General features: G+C 34.9%; 2 protein-coding genes across 2 annotated transcripts; one reads left to right on the forward strand and one right to left on the reverse strand.

The window, feature by feature from the left end:
• Window positions 1-1,208: 1,208 nt before the first annotated feature.
• Window positions 1,209-7,946, reverse strand: Syx16 (syntaxin 16). The gene is made up of 4 exons (XM_088229207.1): window positions 7,737-7,946; window positions 6,037-6,203; window positions 3,555-3,730; window positions 1,209-2,555 (listed from the first exon to the last, which is right to left on the reverse strand). The coding sequence occupies exons 1-4, from the start codon at window positions 7,815-7,817 to the stop codon at window positions 1,888-1,890; spliced, it is 1,092 nt and encodes a 363-aa protein (XP_088085333.1). The 5' UTR covers window positions 7,818-7,946; the 3' UTR covers window positions 1,209-1,887.
• Window positions 7,947-8,127: 181 nt separating this feature from the next.
• Arp8 (Actin-related protein 8) lies at window positions 8,128-10,423 on the forward strand. The gene has a single exon (XM_088229205.1). The coding sequence runs from the start codon at window positions 8,322-8,324 to the stop codon at window positions 10,023-10,025; it is 1,704 nt and encodes a 567-aa protein (XP_088085331.1). The 5' UTR covers window positions 8,128-8,321; the 3' UTR covers window positions 10,026-10,423.
• The last annotated feature ends 8,364 nt before the right edge of the window (window positions 10,424-18,787 follow it).

Raw genomic sequence — 18,787 nt, forward strand, 5'->3', positions numbered from 1 at the left:
TAAAATTTTAGAGAAATTAACAGATTGCTTTTTTTTTCACCTTACATTAGTGTTTTTTACCATCAAGCAACTTTACGCTGCGACCTCACGAATGCGCGCGGCGAAAGTAGGGCATAGTGGGGGAATTATTGGACACAGTCCGATGTATTCAAATACGATTCTACGCTCCTTCTGGACTATTCTTAATTCTATGGCTGTCAAATAATTTACACAAGAAATCAACAAATTATTAAAAATAATCATAATAGTGTTAAAAATAATAAGTCTCCATAAATAAGTAAAATAATATGCAATAACATTACTAAGTATTAATTATTTAATAAATTTTGTATTGTATTTAATGTTTTCTTAAAATATAATATATTTTCTGTTGAACTGCTACAAATGGATGCCCAATTAAAAAAAATGCCTAAGTCCAATTTTATCTGTTTTGAGTTTTCAACACTACCGTGTAGAGCATTTTGTGAACTATACATTTACCTAATTAATTTTTCATTAAAGAATACCCATATCGAATTATGTACTTGAAAAATGATTTAAAAAATATTATTTCCATTTCAAAAAATCCTTAAGTCCTAAAAATCTCTTAGTCCAAGAGTTTTTTTCCTGAGAAAAAATCCCTTAGTCCTTTAAATACTTTTTTTAAATCCCTAAGTCCTGACCTTAGGCTTGAGTCCACTTTTTTTACAAGCAATAATTTTGTAACTAAACATGTAACAATTTTGTATTTTTTTATCTAAAATAAAGAAGAATAAAAACTTTACATTATGTACTTTCAATTTTCCGAAATTCTGTCATTTAACATTCCAGGAACAGAATAAACACTAATACTTGAAATATCTCAAAACTACAAAAATGGACTAAGGCATTTTTTGAAATTGGGCATCGAAATTCAAAAGGGCACTTGTGCAGTAAACTGATTTTTGAAAATTTATTATTTTAACAGCTTTCAGAGTGAAAAATCGTGTAGGTACTATTTTATTATTTTTAAATAAAATTCAGAACACAGCTGACATTTTACTGAAAGATTGAAAAGCAAACAGCATGCATAACTCAAAACCTCAAATATTTCTCAATGCCCTTTTTCTTTTGTAGTGTCTATGTTACATATAAAGAAATCTGTCGGTTGTATAGAATATTTGATTGAATGGCATTTAGCTTCTACGGTAAAAATGCTACAAAAATCAACAATTATTTTAAATATATTATTTTGAGAAACATCTTTGGCGAGGTTGTCTATGATTTCCTTTATTTCAAAAAGCAATCCATAGAAACCGTTGAATAAATAACATAAACATATATTTTGTCTAAGGAAATAGTAGGCATAAATTTAAGTTTATGGACATGATTTTTATTTGTATAAATCGATGGAATGACAGGTCTTTAAGAAAACCCCAGACAGAGATAAGATCTCTTGAGATCGATCACAAGTACGATTATTTTGTAGGTGAAACTATTTTTTAAGGATTTTGAGGTCCTGGGTTCGATTCCTGCGATAGTCTGAATGAAATATTGATTAAAAAGTTTTTCCACACTGCAACATTTCATGTTACTGGACTGGCACCTGAAGAGTAAGCCTGATCACCTTACCTTCATGTAATGGACGATCGATATATGCTGCACTTGATGTACCAATGCAGTGCCCTACGCATAATCTGATATGGACAGGGGTATGATGATGATGATGATTGGCCAACGAATAGAAACAGTGAATTCGGCCATATAACTTGATGTTTATATTCTTATCATTTCGGGCGGAACTAAATTTCAATCATTCCCTGCCACGGTAAATTTACTGTTTCCTTAGGCAGTCATATGTTGTTTTTTTAACGCTAGAATCTAGAATCAGTATAGATAATGACGTATCTAGTTATAATTTATTTAAGTCTATGATTTAACAATCACGAGCAGAATTAGCAGTACTATGATTGTAGTTCCAAGTATAAAAATACAGTGCATCTTTCTATTTTTTCTATGGTAAGCATCCGCTTTCTGTAGCTGCTTGTACCCCTCGAAAATACTCACTTGCGTCTGTTCAACATTGTAATCAATCCGGTCTAAAATAGTTCCTTGGTCTTGAACCATTTGGGATAGGTCTTTGAATATGTCGTTGAGGTCGACGATTGACCGTACGATTCGATTGACCTCCTGCTCGCGATGGAGAGCTAGTTTAGTATTATCTTCTTCGTATAGAAGCACCTGTTGCTGTGACATTCTAGAATTTGCGGGTTTTTGAAACACTTCATCTATATCTTGATCCTCTTCTTCGAAGAAAACGCTCGAGTTTATACTATTCTTAGGCGGATTTGAAGATCCTTCTCCGTGGTTTTGTTTGTGCAGGGTTGCGCTGGTCATGTCCAAAAAATTGGTACCATCATCGATGTTAATGTCATCGAAATTAGGTATTTCAAAGAACGCGTTAGATCTTTCTTCCCGTGAGGTTATAGACTTGAGATATTGATTCTGGGCGGAGCGGAACGTTAAACTCAGTTCTTGCAGAGTGGAAACTAAAGATGATAAGACGTTGAAAGTCAGTCTCTGCTCCAATGGTGAACCTATAAATATATTAAAGTATTAGTTTAAAGTATACATAAACAATGTCTGGATTCAACCCCCTAGGGAGCTGTCAATATTATCATGGAATGTATTTTTACGATGACTTAATGCGATGAAATGAAGAAAAAAAATTGCGTAAATCATAGAAACACAAATACTAAAACAAAACACTTCAAAAACAAATCAATAAAGCAGTGTACAGTAAAACTCCAACTATCCGGATTAATGAGTGCCAGACTTACACATAAAAACTTACTTAAAAATGTCCAGCAAAGTTAATTGTTTTGACGAAGAAATGCGCCGGCCGGCAGCGCCCTTTTTTTATTTATTAACTTAAAGACAGTTTATTACACATTTTTTGAGACATAAGTCCCAACTCCATGGGACTAAAAGTCCTGGGTTGAATTGGGACAAGCAATTAGCTGACACAGACACATGAGTATATCATCACAAATATTTTATAGGATCAGAAACACAACGATAATAATAACAATAAAAAAACAAATTTTCGTCACATCAATACAGTTAACAGTAACATCAAACATTTGGAAAATCATCAAGAAGTTTTCCACTCAAATATCTCCCACTAAAAAAAATCCAGTCCTTAACTCCTCTCTTGAAAATAGTTTTTGTCCTCGAGAGCTTAATACGCTCTTCCAAAATACTGAACACTCGGTGCGATAAAGGAGAGATGTCTCAGAACAGAAGTAGTACGGGTTTTGGTTATGACATAATTCGTTCTCTGGGAAAACCTCGTAAGAATATTTTGTTGAAATCTCTCCTTAGTGTTCGACCAGAAGTGTGTAAGTGCTTCTTTTAGGTACAGTTGACTAATATCCAGCACCTTCATGTATTGGAACAACTGTTCTGACGGGTTTGTTATTATTATTCTGTATTTTTTATTAGAACATCTCTTTTATTTTATATTTCCTGATATTTGGCAATCCGGATGACTGGAGATCGGATAAATGGATTTCTACTGTATTTAAACTAGTAACCTTGTCGGCATTGTCCCTTAATGATCTGCACGAGTCTGTGAGCGGTGGTGAAGTGGCGCGATATCTCTGAAGTCAACCTTCCGGCAGCCAACTCTTCGTTACAGCTGTCATCCAAAGTCGGTCTCTGTACGTGCTGTCGGTGGATTTCCTTCAGCTCTGAGATTTTAGTCCGTAACCTAAACATAAAAAATTAATAACATTTAATTTTTTTATAAATCCGCCCAGACAAAGAATAAACTGCACAGGAAGCAGAGAGAACAATAAAGACAGCTAGTATAAAAGCAGTAGCACCATTACCATCAAAGAATCGAGCAACTTGCAGTCAATTAAGTTATCACGGTCACCCTCGTGTTCCATAACCAATGGGGAAGTTCAGTAATTTTTATTTGTTAATAGACTAGCAAACTAAATAAAAAAATGATTTTTTTTATGTATGGTATTATCAACATAAATGTTTATTTAAAGAGGTATTTACAACTTAAATTTTCGTAATTCTTTAAGAAATATTTCATCCAATAAAAGCATTTTTATGTCTTGGATCCCTAGCCATTGTGGTATTCCCGGCACCGAGAGGGTGGACGAGTTGGCAAAGGAGGCGGTCCATTCCGGGGATCCTGCCTATAGTAATTTCCTACCACTAGGTGATCTCCTCGTTATGACAAAGGAGAAGCAACTTCACACATGGCAAGAATATTGGGTAGCCTCCTCCCAAGCCAAAGGAAGACACCTTTTCCAATTGAAACCAAATGTAACAGAAAAGCCTTGGTTCTCCAAAGTGATTCTGAACAAATTTAAGACATCTTCTATATGCAGAATGCGCATTGGACATTGTTGCAATAGTTCTCATTTGTTTAGAATCCATGTCCGGGACCCTGCCATTTGCGAATGTCAGCTTGAGGAGGAAGATCTGAATCATGTTTTCTTCAGATGCCCCATAAATGATTGTTATCCTGAGTTCCTATCTGACCTCTCCAAAATCAGCGTCCCATTCCTTAGTAATATTTTAACTCTCTTGTCCCCACCCAATAAACAGATATTTAGACTTTTATGTAAATATGTAGTTATAAATGGAATTAAGTTGTAAATAAGTTATATATTATGTAAAGTGTATGTAATATTAAATACTAACACACTAACTTGTATGTATGGTACTAACACATGTGTAAATATTACAATAAGATATCTTAAACTTGACACTGGCTAGAACACCCCAGTTAGGGGTGAAAAAAACTAAGAAGAAGAAGAAGAAATATTTTTAAAGAAATAAACATTACGACGGTATATAGCGTCGAGCGCATATGTCCTGCAAAATGACGCATGCAAGTAATTATCGTCTTATGTCAAAAGTACCATCTCAAAGAAAAATAGCCCTTAAGAAAAAATGTTTGAAATACTGTTTTCTAAATCAAGAATCTTCTAATAATTTGTGTAATCTGCAAGTTTAATCTAGCAGAAAAAACCCGCACTAGGGTTAAGACATTCAAAATACAGTATACAAAAATAAGCTGGAATAATCGGCTAGTTTCTTGGCTCACCGCAGGCGCTGGGCGCGCTTTATTAATATCAATATTTATATTAGGATAAAAATACAAACGATGGAAATGATTTAAAATAAATAGTAATTATTTATTTGTTTTTCTGTAAATAAAGTTATCCTAAAACATTATTATGGTCAGTCAAATATAATGGTAAGCTGCGCATAATCGCTTTTATACACGGTTCGCCCCTGGTATATAGTCAGTATATTTACGATAATATTATATTAAGTGGGTGATGTCAAATGATTTCTAGACCAGATCAGTTAAAACTTAACCCCTGAATTATAAACATGTCTACTAACAAGAGGAAGTGTCTCTCAATTCGTGAAAAAGTGGCAATTATTCGTGAAATCGAACGTGGCGCAAAAAATGTGGAATTGTGTACAAAGTGTTCTCTATCTTCATCCACAGTGTCAACATTGTGGAAAAATAAGGATATTTATTTGTCTGCATTTGAAAAGAATATCACGGGCACAAAAACAATTAGAAAGTGCGATCGTACTAATGTTGATGACGCATTGCTCCAATGGTTTTGTACCCGAAGAAACGCAGGATTTTCTATCAATGTACCATATTTACTGGTTTACTTAGTGACAACGAGCAATAGCGATTGTATAAAAAAACCTTTCTCTGGTATAACGAGTAACGCTTATAACGAGCAAATTCAATCGGGCCCATCTTCCTCGTAATAACCAAGTTCGACTGTATTAATTTTTTCATATATTTTTTTTTTCTTCACAGGAAACTTCACAGTAAAATTTAATTCTATAATTTTTACCACGCATAAGAAAATATTTTTATATCCAATTTCCCATTACACTGAACTTTCTCATTGATGGCACAGATGTAATAAATACACATCAAATCTTATCGTAGTTTATTTCATCATCTACAACTGGTGAAGAAGCTCCCATTTCACGACACCACATATGTATAGCACTTGCCTAGTCATGACGTACTGGGCCTCCTCAAGAGAGTCGGCCCACTGGGGAGGCAGAGCCCCCGGGCTGGAGCTCCGCCCCCTCCCCTCCTCCAGGTCCACAAAGCTCTCTTGAATGCGCGTTGAAGAGGTATTCTCGTCATACAGCAAGCGCACATGGTCTGTCATCATCTGAAAGGCATAGTATAGTTTTTAGCGCCCTCGAAGTGATTTTCACATAAATGGCAATACAGTAGAGTCTCGGTTATCGGACCTACCGGGGCCATGCCCCTTTCCTTTACCCGACTGCACGGATTATATTCGCGCGCAAGGCGATAGTCCTCAGTCCTCTACGCCTGTCTGATGGTAAAACGATGCATCTATAGTTGCATCGTTTTGCCGTAATACCGATTTGCCGTTTCTGATTTTGCTAATGAATAATGTCAAAAAGGGCCATGTTGAGCGCCACATGTCCTATGTCATCTGTATAATATTAAAGAAAAATAGGAAATCATCGTGGAAATCAGAAATCCGAGGTTCGAACCTCATTCTACCCCAACATGATTCCCATTTTCTAATAGTGAATTATTTATGGCTTGAGGAAAATGGCCACAATATTGAAATATTTATTTGCGTAAATCATGACCCATTCACCTTCACTCAAGCTGTGCTGTCCTTATACAGTGACGCAATAGACCTTGTCAGGTTACCATTTACTTCATACTCCGATAAAACCTTCCACAATTTTTCTCTGTCAACTCTATCAAATGCCTTTTGCAGATCAACAAATGCGCAGAAAAGTTTCTGGTGTTTAGCCTTTAGTCTTTAACTTTTCTGTCATATTTTGCAGAGCAAATATTTGATCGATACATCCTCTTCCATTCATAAATCCACTTTGTATATTCCACACTCTATCTTTAGTCACTTTTCTTACTCTCTCAATCAGTATTCTGCCATAAATCTTTCCAACAGCGCTTAAAAGGCTGATAGCTCTATAGTTTCCCGATCCACTTTAGAGCCTTTTCCCTTGTATAGAGGCATAACAGCAGCTCTCCTCCAATCAGGGGGAGTGTAGAAAGCAAATATGTTATTAAAAAAAGGAATTTACGCCACCGAACCTAGGACCTCAATAATAGCAGGCGAACATGCCAACCAATACAAAACGAGGCGGAATTACATCCGCTATATTTCCCTTTTCAGGATTTTTAACGGAAAGTAGTCACAAGTGGAAAACACTCAAACGAGAGACACGATTTTGTTAAACCGGGTATAAACCAATGACAGGTCATAAGCCCTGTAACTGCCTAGACATCTATATCCACTAATAATTCCTTTGCCTTTGTTTAGATTTATGTATAATATTAAACTACTTCATATTTAAATGTGGACCATTCAGAAAACAGAATAACCTCTAAAAATTATTTATGACAACATAACATTAAAACAACGGGAATCGTGTCTGATATTTACCGTCCTAAATACAACTAGATTGTTATTTGTATTAACTAGATAAAGAATGCTGAAGTTGAGTGGGTGAATTTCGTAAAATATGGTATCTTTCTATTACAAAATAACGTAAAAGTGGTTTCATAATACGCGTACATAAAGCTTGCGTATTTTGGATCACATCGGTAGTTAAAACGGAAATAAATTTTTTATTACAATTTACTACAAGCTAAGTTTTACAATGTTATTAATTATTATTGTTTTTAATAATTTGTCTACCTGTTCAGAATAAATATGCCTGCTTTGGACGGCATTGTTGCGCATCAAAATAAAGACATCTGTTAAGCTTCGAGTGCACATCTTGAGACTTTCATAAAACTTTGTTCATCACAAGTAAATTAATTACTATTTAATAATTTTGTTTTTTGTATTGGAACGCAATCCACAACCCACGACACAACAGAACTTTGACATTTTGCACCACGGTACTGCGCGACATCTGTCGGCATGTTTTGCAATATCTGCGAAATGTCAAATAAATGCATCTCGTCAAAAGGTATCGAGACAAATGAAATTGACTTAAGTACGCGTAATAAATTCTCATACTCTTTTTTTGACGATCTTGAAATCAGAAACAATAATCCTGACTACCAACATAACGGTTTGAATTTAAAATAAATAAAAAATCAACAATAATGACAAACGTCAAATGAGAAACGAAAATAATTTATTCAAGTATTATATTAATGATTACAATAATAATTGTGAACATTTAATTAAAACGTCATTAATTTTCGCGTAGCCAGTCAACCGAATACAGGTTAGTTTCGGTATCGATCGTGCATACTAAATTGTAACCTCAAAATGCCGGTTTACCAGGAACCAGATCTTGAAATGTTTCAACAGTTTCCTACGCATAACATTATAGTGATACATCCCGGGTCTCTCTATATTAGAATGGGTAGGGCTTCGGACCTCATACCGGTGAAATCTCTGCACTGCATCGCTAGAAAACGGAAGCCAGGCGGAGCCGTCTACAAGGATCCATTCATCCCCCCCTCGGTTGTGAAAACGAAGGATTTGGTGGAAGAGATGGAGGAGTGTCGCTTGCAAATATCTCATTCTTTGCAGAGCTGCATGCAGTCGAACGGCGCCAGGCGGTACGCGACTCCGCCGCAGCAAATCGCCGCGTTTAACCGACGCTCGGCGCCCGAAGCCGTCGAGGAACACACCCCAGATTGGGTTAAATTCAACAGCGACACCATCATCGGAGATCAAGTACTTAATTTGAATCCAGAAGATAATTTCAACGTACACTTTCCATACAAAAGGGGGGATTTGAATATCCATTCCGAAGTCTCCGGTTCCTTGACTTCTGTGCTCACGGATTTAGTGACCATTTGGAGATGGATGATTCAATTTAAACTCGGAATACCAATATCAGATTTGGAAAAGTATAGATGTGTACTTCTCATCCCGGACATTTATAAAAGAGGGCATTTGAAACATCTGGTTTCTGTTATTTTGAACGAACTCGGTTTCGGTAACTGCTTTTTAGTCCAAGAAAGTGTTGCCGCTACTTTCGGCGCGGGGTTGGGCTACGCTTGCGTAGTCGATGTTGGCGATCAAAAAACTTCAGTTTCATGCGTGGAAGATGGAATCTCACACAAAACGACGAGGTTAAGAATGGATTACGGCGCAGGAGACGTCTGCCAAACTCTGTCTTGGCTTCTTCAAAAGAGCGCTTTTCCTTATACGAACTGGAGCGAAAGACTTCCGCAAGACGCGATGCTCATGAGGACGTTGTTCCAAGATTTTTGCCATATCAATTTAGATGTCTGCGGACCCCAGGAGAAGTACTTTACCGTGCACAAACCCGGGACAGAAGTGAAAAAATACACGCTGCAGGTCGGTGATGAATGTATTATTTCCCCTCTCGCTATGTTCAATACCGATCTTTTGTCTATCACGGGGATTAAGAATACCCGGACTCAAACAGCCCAACAGAGTGATCACGAAGACCCCTTTGACGCAGAGTACTTGAGAGAAACCGGCAGAAAAAAGGAAAATGCAGAGGGTGTGGGAGGAGCAGTCGACGTCGTCGGAGGTTACGATGGAAATATTGAAATACAACAAACTGGAAATCCAGATGAGGATATAGTTGTCGACGCTTTAGAAGCCCCTGGAGCGGAGGGATTGAATTTGGCACCGGAACAGATCCTCGGGCTAGACGCCGCAGTATTAAAATGCATAGACCGGTGTCCGAATGACGAACTAAAGCGTAAAATGTACGGGAGTATTTTGATTGTAGGCGGCGGGATCAAAATCCAAGGCTTGGCGAAGTGGCTGCAAAACAAACTCGCATTGCAAATCCCGTATCTGTACCGATCTGATCAGATAGACAATGTCGTGTGCCCCAAGGACACAGACCCCGCAGCCACGGCTTGGAAAGGAGCTGCCATCATGTCGTGCTTGGAATCTTCCAATGAATTGTGGATTAAGCAATCAGAATGGAAATGTATGCACGGAGTTAAAATACTGCGAGAAAGAGCGCCATTTATTTGGTAGCTTTAGGTACTGACAAATTAACTACTTTCTTTGGTTTTCTCAAAACAGAATATGTTTTTCAAACAAAAACAAGTTGAAACAAGATCTGCCCAAATCTAGCTTGAGAGAGAAACAACAATATTTTGAGTGTCCAAATGTTGTAGACATGGCTTGATTTCACTCCCCAGTCGAATGAAATATTGCAGTTTAAACCTTTCAAATTAATATTTCACATCTACCCTGCCAGGACCTCAAGAATGAAAGGCGACTGCGCCAACTATTACACGTACTTACCTCCACTCGATTTCCTTATTCAGGATCGGGAAAAAAATATTATGAAGATCTTATTTAATCTCCTTCAAGTAAATAACAACGTACTCCTTTATCTTTAAATATTAATAAATTATTGTAAAAACAAATATGAAAAGGTGGTTTTATTGCACAAAATATTTATTATTGTAAAAACTGTACAATATTTATAATATAAATACGTAATACTAAACGAGAAATCATTTTTCCTTTTTGAGCTAAAACCTCTGAGCATTTTTAATTGTGACCTTAAAAATTATGCATAATATGCAACACAATATGTATATAAACCCATATAAAACTACATAGATTATTTATAACACACATATTATAAAAATAATCAGTCTTAATTTTTGTGTATACATTTTTCGCTGGTCAGTGGCAATTTTTATAAAATATGAACACAATTTTATTTCAATGTACATAATATCATCGGTATACTCATAAAACCCTCTAAATGCATTGTGTTTGACTCTACTAAAGTCTTTTCCAGTCTTCCTGGTTTATACTTTGAACATACATAGTATATACTCATGAAATCATCCTAGTTCCTTTAAATTGTTTCAATGGGTGAGATTTTTAAAAAAAAAAATCTGGTAAAAGGAACTTATACATGCTAACTTTGAAGCTAAACCTCGGAAAATTTATTTTATTTATAAATCATATCTATGGGTGGAGGAACGATCGCATAAGTCAAAATGCCTCACTTTTCAGGAGACAGTTTTTTGTGTCTCCAACATTGCAGGCATCAAATCCAACATTGAAAGAATGTCCTTTTTTTTCTCGGTACTTATAGGAATTGAATTATTTCTAATAATCGGGAACACTTTGTTAGGTGATAACTCTTTAATGTTACGTCATTTAAGGGAAAGTTAGAAAAGGTTTTTCTTTAAGGAAACTTTTTTCTAGCTAATAATTATTAAATTTATTTTGTATAATAAAGTACATTGATAATAATTTCCTTAATACCATTATTTGACTTACGTGTTTTGGAACATGTGTGAACATAGTTGCATACTACAAGATGAGCAAATAAAAAATATTAATAAGTTGACTTGTGTGATTGTTCCCCCGTCCATAGACATAATACTCCAGACGAATTACATTCCCAGGAGTTACTACAACTTAATCTGGGACTTAAATAATACTAACATTCATTTTAAAAAGCACATATTGTTAACAACAAAGAAGCAAAGCAAGTTTAACACATTTATAACTAAATGTAACACAATAATATATGAGCCATAAACCTTTTTTTAAACAAACAAAATAAATATATAAAACGCTTTTAAGAATGGAGAAAGTGTTAGATCTAGAACGAGAGAGTTAAGATGTTAACATTACATGCTACGCAGACGATGCAACCATAATGGCAGTGGCAATTTCTAATGATTAGAACATATCTATCTTAGTTGGTAAAACAAAAAGTTGAAATATTTAGGTTTTACGCATTCTTAACTCCGAAGTGAGGGAACAAACGAATAAAGCCTTGGCAGCATCTGGATGCCTAATAAATGTCGTATGGCACGGAAGCAAGCTTCCGATATATAAAACGTGTGCCAGACCAATCATGGTAAATAACTGCTCAGAACATCAGAGATAAAACCACTACGGGCAATTTCAGGGAGAACCCTGAGGAGCAGAACCCTGTGGAGTCGAGACGGATTGTGATACCCATGACAAAGTAGATAGATTCTGGAGAGATTATGTCAAAAGAATGAATTTTATCAGGAAAGCTGGAAAAATACGTAACCTGTTTTCTAAAATTTTGTCATTTAGGGGTTTTTATCAGTATACTGACGATATGCAATCCTAAATTTCATTGTTTTTCAACAAATTGATCACATAAATGAATGGTCCAGTTCATTAATCCGACATCTCCAAATTACAAGATTAAACAAAATGGAAAAATAAATATTTAAATGGTCACCTAAAATCTAATATTGTTAATTTGTTTTTGAATTTGATGTATTTTAATTATTTATTAACGGTCATAGCCAATTAGTACAAATTGTACAACATAGTTAAAAAGTAATCAAAGTAAAATGACATATTAAGTTAATCAATCTTACACACATATTATGCTGTACACACAGGCACGCATGTTGCAAACGTTAGTATGAATTTCACATATTTATCAACAGATTAATTTTTAGTTCATTAGTTATTGTTGTAATGTCAGCAGTAGCAATTTCCTATATACAACTAAATGTATGAGGGAGTATGTTGAACCAATATAGACAATAAGTATGATTGTTTGTAAAAAATATTTCAATAATGTCTCAAACCAATTATTTTTATTCTTTCCGGTGATATTTAGTAATAAGGAACATTGGCAAAATGTCCGCTTTCTTAGAAGTTTATTTATGGAGTGACTCAAGCAATATAAAACCTAAAAATATAAAACCCGAAAATTATGAATGGAAGCTTGCTTTTTCATTGATATTTACTTTATCATTAGAATTGTAAAAATTCACTTTATTTATTCAATATGTTTTCAACTTTATTTTTGATTTAGTGTAGCAATGGATCGGATAAGAGAGGAAAATTGAACATAAAATTGCATATCTACTTAACTTAAATCTTGTCTTTTTATACTATATAACCAACAAATAAAATAAATACAAAACTTCGTTATTTTTTCTACTGACCGATTTCAAAGCTAAAAAAGCTTTTTTATCAAAGTATTATAAACTAATGAGTTATATCCTACTAAATATGATAAAATATTTGTATAAAACCACTTACCGACTTTTCTTTGTCTACCGGTTTCGAGACGTAAGTGTTATACAAATATTTGATAACATTTAGTAAAATATTTGACCACAAAATTAATGTTTATAACACGTCTGGTTATATTTCAAAGATATTTATTGATTCAGTTCATACTTTACACACAGTACAAGCACTAGGAAATTAACTTAATACAATATCGTTGGTTACACGGGTTGACAAGCACTGATTTTACGGATTGAGAGGCAGCGGAATTGTTATTCACAAAAGGGGGTGATCTCGGGTTCCGGGTGGCCAAAACACGTGTGTGCCTCGGACAACCGAACTAGCTCTTCCTAGTAATATGATGTCTCGCACCGTATTCAGAAGTTAGCGAAAGGGCCGAACAGCCAGCATTCGTACTTCACTGAGTAGGTACTCGAGATCAATCACTAGGATCTCGATTAATCAAATTATATGTCTGACCAAAGAACCCGGAGGTGCCAAACAAGGCAAGCAACTAGGTAAGTGAGGGTTGACAGTATAATATGACTGTACGGGATGAGAGTCAGGGCATAGTCTAGTACCAAAGAGTTCCAGAAAAGGAAAGCAAGCTGGTTCGCTAGGAGAGCCCCGAGTGGGTGTCCTTACCAAAAAGTACCAAGAAGTTAGGTAAGCAGAAAGGTTAGAGGACGACCCGGAATACTCTGACTTCTGGGGCTAGAAATCCACCTTATAAAGGCCAAAATCGAGGGGGGGGATGAGAAATTTAGGGGTCTCGCGGGGCCTGAGGTAAGCGTGGGTGGCTGGAGGGCATCGCATTGGAATGCGTCCGAATATGCAAACCTATACCAAATGTTGGAGGAGTTGTTTATACGTAACTATCTCGTACGAAAAGGATAACAAAATACGAAAAAATGTATAGGGAAAAAGCGGGTGCTATATGTTTTAAATATTAATAATATTTATCAGCAAGTACGGCCTTAAAAGCAAAACAATATTACACTGATGATAAAACGTCAAACGGTGTATAAAACTGCTTCAAAATGGAAATAAAACTAATAAAGTTTGGTCAATTCAACCTAATTAAGTGTTTTGGGTAATGTTTAAAGTCGCAATATTGTTCTGAATGAAAATCATCGTGTTTGATTTCACGCATTCATATTTTTTGACATTTCATCAGTGTGGCCATATATAAAGCAAAAATTAGTCGCATGGAAAAATTGAATATCACAAAATTAACCACTCTCTGAGAGATAGAGAAGATTCATTATTGCATCTCTGGAAAAAGCTGATTTAGTAGATTGGCAGTAATGCACGCTGACCGACAATATAACAGAAAAAAAACATATTTCACTTATCAGACAAAGCAGCAAAATCTTGCTCCATTATCGCAATCATTTTGCATAAAAATGACAGTCTTCTCTTCTAAATTTTTATAAATTTAATTCTAGTGAGATTCTTTATTGTCAAAATAAGGAGTCTGATTAATCAATGAGATTAATATCCTTAATTTTATAATATTTACAATAGGTATTACACTGTTATAAAAAATACATCATTCTATACAAAAAATATTGATACATACATAAATCTGACAGCTTGAAAATTGCAGACTGTTTTATTTTTTGATAGATATTTTTAACAGATAACTTCATACATAAGCCATGTTAATGTCTATATTCTCTTAACAGAGGTTCTTTACCTCTGTTGAGATATTTGCAAATCTTGATAAACTCCCTAGGGGGTAAAATCCAGTATTACTCTATAAACATTTGGACACATCCAAAATACATTTTTTTACAGCACAACCGGCCAGGAGGCCTAATTATCGTGGTCAATTACAGCACAGAACCCCCAGGTTTAAGAAAAACTTATTTCAATTTTCGTGTTTTCACCGGGAATCAAGCCCTGGAACCTTCTGTGTGCGAGTCAAGCATCTTGACCATTACACCATGTAGGCCGTCGTTAAATTATTGGTGTAGTCTTTTTTACTCTACTATGCGTTTTGCACGCCAATCTTGATGCCGGATGACGTGACAACGCTAATTTGAACCTATCATTCTATGAAGCATCATCTCTTGAACTTAAAACAGCCACCTACCTATCTCTGGCAATTTATCGTAAAACCTAAGAAATATTTTTTGAATGAAAAAATTAAGTAAGACTTGCATCAAATTACATTTGCATTTGCTGTCAATAAAACAAAATAAAATATAAGGTGGCTGTCAACATGACAATCGATAAAGGTTACTAAAATAAAGGTCTAAGGACCAATTGCACGGAAAACAGTTATGTTAAAAAATAGTTAATATAATAAATATTACAGTTTTGAAAAGATTTACAAAATGGGTTTCATATGAGTAGAAAATGGCTGCCATCAAGAATTTGACATATAAGGTAGCATATCATAATACACTTGCAAATATTAGTGAGTAAAAGAGATATACCCACTGCCTTAGTTCTTATTTCTATGTAATACGCGTTGGACATGACTGAGGGTTTGGGCATGAGTTAAGTGTCATCATTTTTGAGGGCTCAGGGCATGTCTACGTGTATTAATGTGTCAATGATGGCAGCCCAATATTTGCTAAATATGACGTGCAAATTTGTAAAAGAAGAAATCGTCTATTTATCATACATCATTGGATCGTTCATATTTATGAAAATGGACACTTTATTAGAAAAATAGTAATTTTTTATGTCTCCTGTAAAAAAGACTCAGAATAAAATATTGCATACATACAGAATAAACTAAAAATAAAATATTGACCATGTTCACGACAAGGCTTCAAACCACAATAGGGAAATATCACATACTACGAATACTGATAAAAATATATGAAATGGATTTAGAAAAATCAATATGGATGATAAATTTAATCATCCATATTTTGATTCTTTAAAAAAGAAATTATTAAAAAATATGTCGCCACAAAAACGCTACATGTTTGACCTTGATAATTGTGATGTCAAGATTCTATTTATATTTAAACGATCACAAAGTTCAAATTTTACACAAATTGTGACGTATTGGGGGCGTGGCCAATGCAACGGATCATTTTTGTGAGAATTCAAAATTATAAATTAAAAAATATTTTTTATGCTACTAAGTAGAAAAAAAAAAATATTTTACTCGACAGTATTTTTAATACACCCTTAATCATTTATAATTGACAAAAAAAGCGATATTTCAAATGTGTTTTTAACAAATTGCATGGGTCTTATAAGAAAGCAAAAGTATTTGAACTACAAATACCCATTGGTGCAATCCTTTTGCCAGAATAGAAAGTAAACATGAACAGAAAATATAAAAGTAAAAATAATGAGACCCCACTAAACCGCGAAACCGGCTTGTCAGCAATCAGAATGTATATAAGATTCAAGAAATTGGTTTAACACACATTAAAACTACTTTTTAAATCAGGGGAGAGTGTAAATCCGAGTCAAGTATAATTAATAAGATTAAGAAAGGGTCTCTGAGATGGTTTGGTCATGTAGAACGAATGGATGACGAAAGAATGGTAAAACAAGTATATATGGCGAAAATGAACAGTAATGTGAGACGAGGACGACCAAGGAAGACGTTGCATGATCAGATAAATCAAAATCTTAAGTCTGGTCATGTCAAAAGCAGACAGAACCGAAGGGCATGGAAGTGGCGTGGAAGAAGCTAGAAATATATGCCAGTATAGACGTGTGTGGCGGTTCATTCTCTCTGCCTAACCCTATGGTAAAATGGTGTGATGGTAGTAGTAATAGTAGTAGCAAAACTACTTTGGTCAAAATTATAGTTTAAAGCCCTTGTCCCGAAAAGTTGATATTAATCCGAAGATATATAATACTTATCTACTATAAATGCATTTAAAGGTATTTCACATGAAGGTACCTTTCCCCTATCTTTTAAAACCTACAACATGTTTTTTACTGTAATGTTATCATGCAAACAATTGTTTTAAATTATTATATTGTGACAAGTTTAAAATAAATCATTCTAAAAGTTTGGGATATACTGCAACAGAGATGAAGAACATTTTTGAGAAGGAGTACAGTTGTCGCAGCCGGATTATTAGCCGGAACACATATTGGGTAGATACAGATTAGACGATTAGCCGTATTGCATTTTGCTGAATAACCACATGCCACATTGAACGGTTATTTAATTCATTCCGGTTGACCGAACAACCAGCCATAATGTTGATTATATTAAAGAAGCTGAGGGTGGTTTCGGATGAAAAACAGACATCCACTCAATACTACTGGACTTGATGAATATAACCAATGAGTATTACCTTATGATTAAGACGATAATACCCGCAGACTCAACGGAACAACATTTTGATGTGTTTTGTTAGGTTAGGTTAGTTGTATTTCCTGCAAACATTTTTTTTTGCGCCACAACAGGCCAGAAGTTAAATAAGAAAGTTCGGTAGTTTTTTTTATTTGTTACTATTTAAAAAAGACATAAAGTTGTTGGAGAAAGTTCAGAGAAGAGCAACTAAAATGGTAGTTTCTCTAAGAAATAAATCATACGAGAACCGCTTAAAGGAGCTGTTGTTGTTGAAATCAAGTTGAAATCAATGTTTACTATGAATGAAAACCGCCATCTCAGAGGTCATTCATTGAAACTCAACACTGCCTCCTTCTCATCCAACCCCGGGAAGAACTTCCTGACAAACCGAGTCGCGGAGAAATGAAATGGCCTTCCCGAGAAAGTGATTGGTGCTAGTTCAGTTGATGTGTTCAAAAACCGCCTAGACGCACACATCAATTTATAATGTTTAATAATCATGTCCACCATGCTAGATTACGCTGATGTTTCCATGACTGATTTAAGCTGCGAGCAACTCGATAAACTCGAACGACTTCAGAATACACGCATAAGGTACATTTTTGGTCTTAGGAAATATGACCACATTTCTGATTATCGTAGGCAACTGAAATGGCTCAAAATTAGAGAGCGGAGAGACTATCACTCCCTCTCACTTCTGTTCAATGTACTTCATAGTCCTAATGCTCCTATATACCTGCGTGAAAAATTTCAACACTTATCAGTTCATGGTTTATCTCTTCGTTCTAATTCTCAAGGCACTCTCTTAATACCCATCCACAATTCCTCTTTCTTCTCTAACTCACATAGTGTCCATGCGGCTCGACTGTGGAATCATCTCCCATCCACCATCAAAGATGTTACTACATTATCTCTGTTTAAATCACGTCTGAAGAAACATCTGCTTTCTCTTCCTTAATCTCTCCTCCTTTCCTTTTTCCTCTTTTCTCTTTTTTCCCATTAAGTAATAGTTTTGATTTAAGGTAATTTATAAACAAATACGTTTATTTCTATTTTTATATATCTTTAGCTTTTTAATCTTTATTTTCCATTGAATATGTTCTGTACATTGAATTATAAAAATAAAACTTTTATTTTATTGGTTGGTTGGAAGAAATCGCCATTTGGCAAAGAGCCCGCCAATGTACAAATAACATTATGTACAAAAAGTTAAATAAATACACTTGATATACACGCATCAGCTTAATAGCTGCTACTGTATTATTATTAATAATAATAATAATAATAGACTATTAAACTAAGCCAAAATCGAAAAAAAATATCATATTATCAGCGCTATAATTTATGAAATTACTCCGCATCTGACGTCTCAAGTTCTCTTCCGCTTCTTCTCGGCCAGTTCTGACGATTAGTCTGTTGAATTATCGTAAACTGAAAACCTTTCAGGACTCTCTCACATTTTCAAGAAACT

Source organism: Micrasema longulum, unplaced genomic scaffold (assembly GCF_059751315.1).
Source record: "Micrasema longulum isolate JH-2025_06_02 unplaced genomic scaffold, ASM5975131v1 h1tg000644l, whole genome shotgun sequence".
In the NCBI taxonomy this organism is placed as follows: Eukaryota; Metazoa; Arthropoda; class Insecta; order Trichoptera; family Brachycentridae; genus Micrasema; species Micrasema longulum.

Excerpts from the sequence above, each read along its gene's own strand:
- Syx16 (XM_088229207.1), bottom strand. The coding sequence starts at position 7,817 with ATGTGCACTCGAAGCTTAACAGATGTCTTTATTTTGATGCGCAACAAT. Across the intron at positions 3,731-6,036 it reads GCCCAGTACGTCATGACTAG|GTTACGGACTAAAATCTCAG; the intron begins GCAAGTGCTATA and ends TTTTATGTTTAG. Across the intron at positions 2,556-3,554 it reads TAAGGGACAATGCCGACAAG|GTTCACCATTGGAGCAGAGA; the intron begins GTTACTAGTTTA and ends ATATATTTATAG.
- Arp8 (XM_088229205.1), top strand. The coding sequence starts at position 8,322 with ATGCCGGTTTACCAGGAACCAGATCTTGAAATGTTTCAACAGTTTCCT.